The sequence below is a fragment of the Rhinatrema bivittatum genome, chromosome 2 (genome assembly GCF_901001135.1).
Source record: "Rhinatrema bivittatum chromosome 2, aRhiBiv1.1, whole genome shotgun sequence".
Taxonomy (NCBI): domain Eukaryota; kingdom Metazoa; phylum Chordata; class Amphibia; order Gymnophiona; family Rhinatrematidae; genus Rhinatrema; species Rhinatrema bivittatum.
This window is the reverse complement of record NC_042616.1, coordinates 12,972,157-12,984,726: the sequence shown is the minus strand read 5'-3', so window position 1 is coordinate 12,984,726 and position 12,570 is coordinate 12,972,157. Positions and strand designations below refer to the sequence as shown.

Below are 12,570 nucleotides of genomic sequence, written 5' to 3'. Positions count from 1 at the left end.
GGAGCTGCAGAGTGAGGGGAGGGAGAGAAGCTTGAGCTGTAGGTGGAAGTGGACAGAGAGCCAATGTAGCGAGCTGAGAAGATCACAGCGAGGTTAAAGGAAGAGAAGTCATGCAGCTGAATGTGGAAGAGATTGCAGGGGAGAAAAACGATTCAAAGAGCGAGTTACAGAAGTCTAAGCAGGAGGAGATAAGAGAGGGGAGGAGGGTTTTGGTGCAGGCTCGAGGAGGAAGGGAGAGATTTAAGCAGAGTTATAGAGGAGGAACGGACTCACTTTAGCAGGGTTTTGGATGTGCAGAAGGAGGGAACGGCATCAAAGATGCCCCAAGGTTAGGGGCTGAGCAGTCAGGAGGATGAGAGCACAGTGAGCCCTCCTGATGTGACAGAATCAGATGTTCCTGAGGTTCTGGGTAACGCTCTGTGAGATCCTGGGGTTTATTATTCACTGATTTATCCAGGCAGAGACTTTTCATATTCTCTGTCTCTGGGATTAGACTTTCAAACCCTGAGATCCAGAAAAGAAACTGACTCCAGGGGAACAAGTCTGGCAGTTCCTGGGGATGAGGGGTCCTGGTCTCCTCTCTTCTATGATAAAATGTTAAGAGGTTAAAGCCGCTGAGCCCCCTCCACGTGTCCCTGAGTGTTTCTGGTTTGTGTTTCAGGTGCGGGTGACGTTTGAGGACATCGCTGTCTCTTTCTCCCAGGAGGAGTGGGAGTATTTAGATGAAGGACAGAAGGAGCTTTACAGGGAGGTGATGAAGGAGAATTATGAGACCCTGAGCTCCCTGGGTCTAGGTAAGGACTGCATTATCTGCATTTCTAGTTTACACAGAGGATGTTTTACTAAACATCATTGGGTCAGCGCCTCACAGTAAATGTGCACACAGCCCTGGATTTCCCTCCTCTCTTGTGTAGGGAACAGGAAGGGCGGGATTGAGGCAGACAGAGCTGGGGTGAACCCCCTGATAAGAATTGGCAGCTGATCACTGATGCTGTAAGAATGAAGCAGCTCGGTGTATCCCCAGAGCCCTCCGTCTCCTGCGGCATGGAGTATCTCCTTCTCTTTTCTGGCCGCTCTCCCACTCCCCACTACAGCAATAGCAATTTGGATCTCCCTCCCGGGATCTCAGATTCTGTCTGCAGGTAGTGGAACCTCCTTTTCTCTCCTTCCTACCTCTCCCCTGCTCCCCGATCCTCCCCTCTTCTTCCTTCCCCCTCTTCCCCCATCCTAGATTTCCAATACTCCCCCTCTTTTTCAAACTTTCTAATCTCCTGTCCTTAATCCTCTCTCCTTATTCTCACCCCATCCCTGGCCTTCTCATACTCTTTCCCTCTCCCTCCCATCCCTGAGATCTCCTCCCTGTGCTGATACCTGAGGTCCCTTTTCCTCAACCAGTAAAAGCGAGAGAATTTCTACAGACACAAGTAAGATTGGGAAACCTATTTTATTGTCTCAATATATTATAAGATTACTAGGGGCTCCGGGAATCATTACGTCGCATCTGAACATCACCCAAAGCAGGAAGAGAGGCTACAGGCAGCAAAGGAGGGGCAAGGACACTCACAGCATGGGGGCAATCACTGCAGCCTCGGCGCCATCAATGGAGCAGGTAGCAAGGGAGATAAACCTGAAGCACCAGGAGAAGAAAAGTGGTGGTGAGGATTTCCCAGATCCCCTCTGAATAAGAACATAAGACACTGCCATGCTGGGTCAGACCAAGGATCCATCAAGCCCAGCATCCTGTTTCCAACAGAGGCCAAACCAGGCCACAAGAACCTGGCAATTACCCAAACACCAAGAAGATCCAATGCTACTGATGCAATTAATAGCAGTGGCTATTCCCTAAGTAAACTTGATTAATAGCCGTTAATGGACTTCTCCTCCAAGAACTTATCCAAACCTTTTTGAGCCCAGCTACACTAACTGCACTCACCACATCCTCTGGCAACAAATTCCAGAGCTTTATTGTGTGTTGAGTGAAAAAGAATAACCTATAATCACTGCTGAAGAGCCCTGCCTACCCGTGCACCCATTGCTCTTTCATTTTTCCCTAATAGTGAGGAATCCCTAATTCTGGAATTCCTCAAGAGGGAAATGTAGAGACAAGACCTGACCCTTGTAACAGTTTTGCAATGACCTATGACCTTTTGAGGCATAAGGGCTGCAAAACTGTGGAAACTTGTACTGTTCTTGTTCCTTTGTAGCAGCACAGGGAAACCTGGGATCTGGCAGAGAGCGGGTGCATGTGCCTGTGAATCACCGTGACCCCAAAGTTTTGTTTTATCTGTGGGAACCGTGCCTGAGAGCACCAAAGGAGAAACAGATGGGAGAAGTTAAGCTGTTTGTAGAACGAAGGAAAATGTGTGTCCTGGCAGTCAGAAGGATGACTGCTGACTGCATGCAGAGGGCTTGAGGTCAGAGAGAGAGAAAAACCTGTATATAAGGGGTGGTTGGAGCCCTGGACACTGGGAGAAGGCCTGCACTCTCTCAGCAGGTACATTGCGTTGTACCCTTCTCCCCAGGAAGACGACCATTCTTACAGTTATACTGGAATACTTATAACCTATTTACATAGAATGAAACTTATGCTTACTGTTATGATTCAATACTAACAAAAGATGAATTATCTGTAAAATTCTAAAAAGAAAACATCTTCCTGTGAGATTCCTGAGACTTGTATTACAGAAAGGGATCCAGGAGAGAAGCCTCCCCCGAAGGTTTAGCCACAGCAAGCAGTCTGATCTAAAAATAAAGATAATTAGGGAACTGAAACCCTTTGGAAGAAGGAACAGTAAGGCAGAGGCTAAACAATTGTACAGCTTAAAGGCAGTGGGTGCAGGAGGCCGAAAGCGGTGGTGTCTGTACTCACCGGTGAGGGCTGAGCTCAGGTGAGTTTAAAAAAAATACAAATAATAAAAAATGTAGTGATGACAGAGGGGGCTGCAGGACTTCCTCCGGTCTCCGTGCTTGGTGCGCCGTTCTGGCGTTTGTTCCCGCTCCCGGTGGTGCTAGCAGAACTTGGCAGGTTGGGTGGCACCGGTGGGCTAGGCCCCGCAGCAAGGCTTGTTTCTTGCATGCCGCATGGAAGGCCGCGGCTGCATTTTTGCCCGCTTTTGTGCCTGCTTTACTGCCCTCTAGTGCAACGTTGGTGCTTCTAGTGCGTCTGGCTCTGCACATGTGCTGTGCGCCCAGTTCTGGAAGCGACATTTGCACGCACAAGGTTTTCCGTTTGGTGGTACGCACAGTTTGTGTTTGTGGCTCGTACTATTAGAGTTTTTTTTCAGGGTTTGCAATCCTTTCTTCAGGCGCAGTCCTCAGCTTCGCCCAATCCTGCCAGGTCGGACCCTCACCCTCCCTCTTCCAGTTCTATGTTTAAGTGCCGGAGCTCGCCTCAGTTTGCTGCGGGTGTTCCTGACAGGAACCTGGATGGCACTGATGATGAGGCAGACCCTGGAACCGTATTGAACCATGTTGCCTTTTTTACATAGAGATGAACTGCCGGCCCTGATTTCCCAGACATTAAAGATGCCGAGTGTTCTTGGTGCGGATTCCATGTCTGAACCGAAGAAGAATCCTATTTTGTCTTCCTTGCATAAAGCCTCTTGTTTTTTCCCTGTTATGGATGCCATTCAGGGGTAACTTGCTGGTGTGGTGGTTACTACCCTTAACCAACAAGCCTTCATACCGTTGATGCAACTCATTATTGCTCTCTGCTTTAACAGCAAGAGGAAAAGGGGACAGCAACCAACAAGCACACGACTGACTTTTACGGGCTGGGAAACCAAGCCTGGGGGTAACTTGCTGATGTGGCTGTTATAACCCTTAACCGATAAGCCTTATACTTGTGATGTAACTCCAACATTGCTCTCTGCTTCAACGCAAGGGATAACAGAGAATTGAACAACGAGGGCCCTGAGTTTAGCAGTTTGGGAAACTAAGTGTGGGGTAACTTGTATGCCACGGCAGTTGCCACCTCCTGATGATCCCTTTTATGGGGGAAACCTGTATGGCGCGGCTGGTGCTACCATAAGCTTGATGGGCAGCCTGGATGGATCATTTGGTCCTTTTCTGCCGTCATTTCTATGTTTCTATGATTGATCTTGAATGGGGCGCCGCAGAGGCAAATTTTAAAGGGTGTCGTACATTGGAACCCCTGTATCTCCTGGATCCATTGGCGAGAGAGCGTTTATTTTCCCAACATGGATGCGCTTGTCTGTGCCATCTCTAATCAGATGATTATCTCTGTGGAGGGAGGAGTGGCCTTGAAGGTTGAGCATGATAGGGGGCTTGAGGCTATCCTTAAGTAGGCCTTTGAAGCAGTGGTGTTGACTTTACAGATTGCTTCCTGTTGCGCCCTAGTGGCACGATCTTGTCTGCTCCTCTCTCAGGAAGTTGATGATTCTGGAGTGAATTCCAGAACGGTTATGGATCTCTCTGCCCTCTTTTTAGCAGATGCGGGCTGTGAATTGGTCCGTACCTCGGCCAGAGGAGTAGGTTTAGTGTCCTTGGCGAATGTGCGTCTCTGGAGGTTCTTTGGGAATGGTTCTCTGGACCGGCAGTGTGTTCCCACCACAGCGGTGATTTCTTTGATTTTGGTATTTCAGCAGGAAGGTTTGACTAACGGGCTGGTGCTAAGTACGCTGAAGTTAGAAGTTGCAGCTTTGGCTTGGTATAGGGGTCAAGTTCAAGGGAGACCTTTTTTCATTGCACCCAGAAGGGTCTAGATTTTTTAAGGGTGTTAAGCCTGTTTGACTGCCACTGTGGACATTTGTATGCTTGACCTTTTTGGCAGGCCCCACATTTCTTCCTCTTTGGTAGCTTCCTGCTTCTGGTGCTTACACTGGACAGAGTACAGGTTAGGACTGTACCTTCCTTCATGTCCAAGGTGGTACCTGACTTTTTCTTTCAATCTGTCCATATTGTTGCCCTCGTTGGTTGGAGCGGTGGATGTGGCATCCCTTGGATGTGCGGAGACATCTATTGCATTAACTTAGGGTTACTGAGACCTTGCGGAGAACAGATCGTCTCTTCGTACTTCATGAGAAACAGCTTCTCGTCCCACAGTGGCAGTTTGGATTAAAGATGTGATCACAGCGGCTTAGGTGAATGTGGATAAGCCATTACCCAGGCTAATTAGGGCTCGTTCGACAGTGCTAACGGTATTTATTTATTTAGATTTATATTCCACTTTTTGCACTTTTTTCAGCACTTCAAAGTGGATTACATTTAGGAACTGGTACCTTGGACAGTTATAGTTTCTTTCTTTGTTGGAGATTTGCCTAGCAGTGAAGTTGCCTTGGTTATATCCCTTCTCCAATCATTATTGTATGGTGGTGAGGGTTCGAGAAGTTGCGTCTTTTGCCGGAGCGGTGTTGAGAACGTGAGCAGCCTCCTCCCTTACGAGGAAGTAGTTTTGGTACATCCCTCTTGTGGGGACTGGCCTGCCTGGATTCAGAGGAAGGTGAAATTACTACTTACCTGATAATTTCCTTTCCTCTCTGAGAGGCAGGCCAATCCACAATCCTGCCCTGAGCTGCCTGTACAGAACTGTACTGATTTTTCTATTTGTCCTTTCTCAGGGACATTATTTGAGGTAGAATTCGTAGGCCTATGCAGATCTTCGGGTCATCTAAGGGCCTTGTAAGTGTTTGCCTTCTTTGTCTGTTACGGCTTCTGCATTTCCTTCTCGTCTGAGCCCAGTGCTTTGCTCGCTGGAAGAAAAAAAAGAAGTGAATGAGTGGGGGAGGAAGTGTTTTTAACTCCGGACTTACAGTTCTAGTGTTAATTAGTTGCCACAGTCTGCTTTTGCGGAATACTGGAACACTGACGTCAGTACAGGGCTATATGAGGGTGACATCAGCGAGTCAGTTGGTTTCTGTCTCCATCTGCTGGTAGGTGTGCATAACCCACTTATGTGGACAGGCTTGCTTGTCCTAGAGGAGAGAAAATTATCAGCTGAGTAGTAATTTCACCTTCCTGGGTTTTTGAATTCTGGATGTCTGACTCCTGTGTGGGTGTAGTGGGGTGGATATACAGGATGCTGCAAAGTTGGGGAAATTGGCTATCTGAGTTACAGATCTTGTTCTACCAGAGCCCACTGTAACCCATTTATTCCTGGGTTTCTGAATCCGCTGGGAGAGGCAATCTGGATGTACAATCTATTTTGCCCTCTACTGTTGATGATTGCATCAAGTTAGGGATTGGTCTGCCTCACTCTAGCCTGCGAGCCTTGCAGACGCTCCAAACATCCACAGCCCGTTTAGTTATAAGAAGCTTTCCTTGGGATCATGCAACTCTACTGCTGTGTGAATTACTTCAGTTGCTGCTGTAGCAGTAGATTAAATTTAAAATTTTAACCCTTGTTTTTAGATCACTGAAGGTTAATGGTCCATGATTATTATTTTAACTTGTTATTATAATGTTTAGTTTGGCAGATCCACTATAAGCAGATTATAAATGTTATTAAATAAATAAAAAGATAAGCCCAGAGGAACCAGACCTATAGGAATCCTAAAGGAGGGACCTGTGTGATCTCCAAAGTTCCTATATTGCATCAGCTTTCTTTCTGCATCCTACGCAGTATGGTAGAGAGAACTCATTGATTTTCTTAACTTCTCTGAATATTTCTATAAAGACAGCTTAGATAAGTTTTCATAGGCATCACATAAAGCTTTCTGCTAAGTCATAGAATTCTTTAATATCAGAGATACCATGTGTTGATTATTTGATCCTTCTGAATGTCTCATCTCAGGTTATTGGTAGCTTTCCATGCCATTGTCACTTACACATGATTAATTCCTTCTTTTTATATCCAGCAGACAATGAGGTCATACAGAAAGAGAAGAGGGAGGAGAATCGAGAAGAACACCCTATAGTATTAGCACTTACACCAAGACAATCAGGAAATGTCTGTGAGAATCTTGCCCAGAGGACTGAGGGGGGAGACATTAGCCAAAGACAGCAGGAATCAGAGAAGAAGGAGCAAGACTCTGCAGGAGACTCACCTGATGGAGTCACTGCTTGTGAGAGAAGTGACAGGGAGTTCACAGACATCCCTGAGCACCAGAGACATCTGAGAAGAGAGAATCCCTTCCAAAGTAATAACAGTGATCAAATAACTTCTGACTTCCAGCAGAAAGAGGAGGAAGGGAAGAAATCCTTTCACTGGGACACCTGTGGGAAAAACTTTAATAGAAAGTGTCATTTTGTGTTGCACCAGAGAAATCACCCAGGAGCAAGACCTTTTCCATGCAAACAGAAGTTATCTCTGAAATTACACCAGAGAATCCACACTGAAGGGAGCACTTGCACTTGTATCGAATGCAAGAAAACCTTTTCTTGCAGGGAATCCTTATTAATACACCAAAGAACGCACACAGGTAAGAGACCCTCTCATTGCCCTCAAGATGGAGAATCTTACAGTTCTGAGTTCTCTTCATTACATCATCAGAAAATGGAGATTGAAGAGAGAACATTTTCATGTTCTGAAAGTGGAGAAAACATTCAAATGCAAGACCTAATAATGAACCAAGCAATACAGAGAGAAGAATTATTCATTAGTACTGATGGTGACAGAAACTTCAATCAGAAAGGAAACTTCACAAGAAAACGAAAATTCCAACCAGGAGAGAGAGCATTTTCAAGTAATGAATGCAATAAAAGTTTATGTGAGGGGGAAGTCATTTTAAGAGGCAGAAAAAAACTTAATGGTGAAAGACCATTGTCTTGCATTCAGTTTGAAAAAAGCTTCCGTGGTAAGGCAGTTGACTCAGAACAGAAGAAAATCCCCAAAGTAGAAAGTCAATTTATATGCACTGAGTGTGGTAAAAGCTTCAGCCAGAAGTGCAAACTCATTATCCACCAGCGAATCCACACCGGAGAAAAAACATTTAAATGTATTGAATGTGGTAAAAGCTTCAGTTGGAAGAAATCTCTCATATTGCATCAGAGAATTCATACAGGAGAAAAACCTTTTGAATGTAGTGAATGTGGTAACAGCTTCAGTCAGAAGACATTTCTCATGCAGCATCAAATGGTCCATACTGGAGAAAAACCATTTAAATGTACTGAATGTGGTAAAAGCTTTAGTCGGAAGCCATCTTTCATGCGGCATCAGAGAATCCATACTGGAGAGAAACCATTTAAATGTACTGAATGTGGTAAAAGCTTTAATTGGAAGCCATCTTTCATGCGGCATCAGAGAATCCATACTGGAGAGAAACCATTTAAATGTACTGAATGTGGTAAAAGCTTTTATCTGAAGCCATATCTCATCGAGCATCAGAGAGTCCATACAGGAGAAAAACCATTTGAATGTAGTGAATGTGGTAAAAGCTTTAGTCGGAAGACATATCTCATGCAGCATCAGATATTCCATACTGGAGAAAAACCATTTAAATGTACTGAATGTGGTAAAGGCTTCAGATCCAAGGCAGGTCTTACATTGCATCAGAGAATCCATACTGGAAAAAAACCATTTACATGTACTGAATGTGGTAAAAGATTCACTCGGGAGGCGCCTTTCATTTTGCATCAGAGAACACATACTGGAGAAAAACCCTTGAAATGTACTGAATGTGGTAAAAGCTTCAGTCAGAAGACATCTCTCATGCAGCATCAGAGAATCCATACTGGAGAAAAACCATTTAAATGTCCTGAATGTGGTAAAAGCTTCAGTCACAAGACATCTCTCATGCAGCATCAGAGAATCCATACTGGAGAAAAACCCTTTAAATGTACTGAATGTGGTAAAGGCTTTTGTCAGAAGCAATCTCTCATGCAGCATCAGAGAATCCGTACAGGAGAAAAACGATTTAAATGTCCTGAATGTGGTAAAAGCTTTAGTCGGAAGACACATCTCATGCAGCATCAGATATTCCATACTGGAGAAAAACCATTTAAATGTACTGAATGTGGTAAAGGCTTCCGCGACCAAACAGCTCTTAAAGTGCACCAGAGAATCCATACTGGAGAGAAACCATTTAAATGTACTGAATGTGGTAAAGGCTTCAGATCCAAGGCATGTCTTACACGGCATCAGAGAATCCATACTGGAGAAAAACCATTTAAATGTCCTGAATGTGGTAAACGCTTCAGTCAGAAGACATCTCTCATGCAGCATCAGAGAATCCATACTGGAGAAAAACCATTTAAATGTACTGAATGTGGTAAAGGCTTTTGTCAGAAGCAATCTCTCATACAGCATCAGAGAATCCATACTGGAGAAAAACCATTTAAGTGTACTGAATGTGGTAAAGGCTTCAGTGACCAAACATCTCTTTCATTGCATCAGAGAATGCATACTGGAGAAAAACCCTTTAAATGTACTGAATGTGGTAAAAGCTTCAGTCAGAAGACACCGCTCAAATTGCATCAGAGAATCCATACTGGAGAAAAACCATTTAAGTGTACTGAATGTGGTAAAGGCTTCAGTGACCAAACATCTCTTTCATTGCATCAGAGAATGCATACTGGAGAAAAACCCTTTAAATGTACTGAATGTGGTAAAAGCTTCAGTCAGAAGACATCGCTCATATTGCATCAGAGAATCCATACTGGAGAAAAACTATTTAAATGTACTGAATGTGGTAAAGGCTTTTGTCAGAAGCAATCTCTCATACAGCATCAGAGAATGCATACTGGAGAGAAACCGTTTAAATGTACTGAATGTGGTAAAAGCTTTACTCGGAAGCCATCTTTTATGCGGCATCAGAGAATCCATACTGGAGAGAAACCATTTAAATGTACTGAATGTGGTAAATGCTTTAATTGGAAGCCATCTTTCATGCGGCATCAGAGAATCCATACTGGAGAGAAACCATTTAAATGTACTGAATGTGGTAAAGACTTCAGTGACAAAACATCTCTTACATTGCATCAGAGAACGCATACTGGAGAGAAACCGTTTAAATGTACTGAATGTGGTAAAAGCTTTAGTCAAAAGCACTCTCTCATGCAGCATCAGAGAATCCATACTGGAGGAAATTCATTTAAATGTACTGAAGGTGGGGAAACAAGTCATTCTTGCAAATTGGACAGATAATTACCCCCCTAACTATGACAATTGGTTCCAGAAAATGATTCGCCTTTGCTCTATGGAGCACGCTATTATTAAGCCAGAGTCACCAAAGAGATCTGTGCAGACTAAGCTCATGTGGGCAGCGTTTACAAAATATTTAACTCCACGCATTGGAAATTATCGAGATCCATGGGCTTTGGAAAAGACGACATACAACTGCCAGATGATGCAATGAGCCTTCTTCACCAGCGGACAAGTTTATTACTCAGAGAACACGACATAAGGATCTTGGAATACTGGCATAAAGACATTTATACTTATTAATCCCGTGTACAGTGGGTGGGTAGAGGGGGGGAGGGGGGGAAATAGGGAGGGCTGGAGTTTTTTGAAGGGGGAGGTTAAAATTCTAGGTTTTGCTTGTTCAATATCATTCATTGTTGTGTAACAGTACTTTTATTTCTTTGAGAGTTGTGCTTTGTAAATCTTTGAAAAACCTAATAAAGTTTAAAAAAAAATAAATGTACTGAATGTGGTAAAAGCTTTAGTCAGAAGACATCACTCATGCAGCATCAGAAAATTCATACTGGAGGAAAATCAAGTTAATGTACTGTGTCTGGTAAAACTTCAGTAGAAAGGAAGACTTTGCAAGCCACCAGAAAAGTTGCACAGGAGTCAAATTCAGTTAATATGCTTTCATATAGTTTTGGAATAGAAGACTGGCCTAATAAAGATATTAAAATGCTGGATGCAAGAACAATAAAACTTCTCCATTTCCATCACATAAGCTATAAGAATCAGGGGAGGTTGATATTCAGATGTCAGAAAACTGGATAATTAGGACTTATCCATCTATCTTACTGCTACTGAATATCCAGTTATGTTCAATGGCTGAGTAAGTTATGGGTGGGCAGTGGGTGGATCGGAGCAGTGCTACTTAGCTGAATATGTTATTCAGCTAAGTAGCGATTTTGGCAACATGGGGGTTTTGCATGATTTGTAGTTTATTTTTTTGCCATGTGACACTTTTCCCCAGAGAGCTCATTCCCTGTGTGCTGGCTTGCAGGTAGTGTTTGACCGCTGCACTGTAGTTCAGGCAGAGGCTTTGGATGCTGCCTTGACTGAAGGTGGCTTGATCAGCATTCACATCCCAGCAGCCCTGAGTACATGTAACACTAAAACACACCCTGCAGTGCCATTGGCCAGAAAGCTCACTATTAATACTGTGTTTCCTGATTGGCCCTGGAGACAGAGAACTTACCCTGAGGGTTCTGGAACTCTCCAGACTCAGCTAGCAGTGAAGAGGAAGATCTCTGTGCTGAGGCCCTGTTCAGCTTCCGTGGACCCGTTCCAAACAAATGAGAGTGGACAGCCTTTTTCCTGACCTCCCCAGCTAAGTATTGAAAGTGTTCAGTTAACTTTTGCAGTATCGTCCTTTTTTGCCTATTTCTGTTTACAGTTTAAATCTTTTATCTGGTCACTGTTCCTACTTTTTCTTAATAAACTTATTGGTTTGTTAGCTCTCCCTGTCTTGAACTAATGATCCCAATAATCTGTAATGATGGTCTGGGGGTGTATTTCTAGGAACTGTGTGACCCTTGTTGTGAGGGGCCTCAGTGTCCCTAGAAACCACCAGGGGATAGCTTGTGGGTGGGCAATTTGCCAAGAGGCAAGCAGGAATTCAGGTGGCAGGTACCAGTATAAGAACATAAGAAATTGCCATGCTGGGGTAGGCTGGCCTGGGCAGTGCTTGGCGGGATCTTCCAAGTGACCACAGGGTTACCCTGAGTGAATGTTAGGGATGGCAAGTGGCGTTACACAATAGACCTGTTTTTTTTCTGGTGGCAAAGGTGACATCAGGCTCAGTGCGTGGGGTGAGTGTCATCACTCATTAAGTGGTTCAGAGTGTTTTTTGCTCTGCAACTTCCATACACAGAGCATAGTGAACGAGTGCAGCAGTAACAGGGTCCCTTTCCCCATTCAGCTTTGTGGGCAGGGTTAGGAGTGTTACGTTCTGTGTGTGTTGAACTAGAAAGTGGGCCCTTAGACTGTGGCAAGAGTTGACTCCACCCACAGGGAGGAGCCTTGTGGGGACTCACCACAGCAGGATCGTAGGGCAGTTATTGGGGAGGCTACGAGTGTCTATATAACGGAAAGATTGTCATTATGTATATATGGGGTATGGTGTAACTTGTGCTTTGTACAGTGGGTGACAGAATCGCGTTCTATGTAATTTGCCGCTAATATGGGAGAACTCAAAATATGTTCTTGGAATGTTAAAGGTCTAAATACCCAACGTAAGAGAAAATGCCTACTAGAAGATGCAATCTGGGATCGGGTAGATATCCTGTTATGCCAGGAAACACATTTGAGGAAAAAATATAAAATATTAATGATCTCCACCCATTTTCCCAATCAATATTTCTCAGCGGCAACTAAGGATAATAAATATGGTGGGGTAACGATCCTTTTTGCTAAATCTGTTACTGTGAACGTACTCTCGGTTGTGCGTGATACCGAGGGTAGATACCTTATCCTTAAATTTATGTTGGGCT

General features: G+C 44.2%; 1 protein-coding gene across 2 annotated transcripts in view; it reads left to right on the top strand.

Moving 5' to 3' along the window:
• LOC115083558 (zinc finger protein 585A-like) overlaps positions 1 to 11,309 on the top strand; it is a 42,042-nt gene extending 30,733 nt beyond the window's left edge. Inside the window, exons 3-5 of one of the 2 annotated variants that reach the window (XM_029587452.1) lie at positions 662 to 794; positions 6,816 to 9,989; positions 10,533 to 11,309. In XM_029587452.1, the coding sequence (XP_029443312.1) occupies positions 662 to 794; positions 6,816 to 9,989; positions 10,533 to 10,621 (3,396 nt within the window). In that variant the 3' untranslated portion in view covers positions 10,622 to 11,309. Of the gene's footprint in view, positions 1 to 661; positions 795 to 6,815; positions 10,181 to 10,532 lie in introns of those variants that run through there. The other variant, XM_029587451.1, reaches the window with a different exon arrangement.
• Positions 11,310 to 12,570: the final 1,261 nt, after the last annotated feature.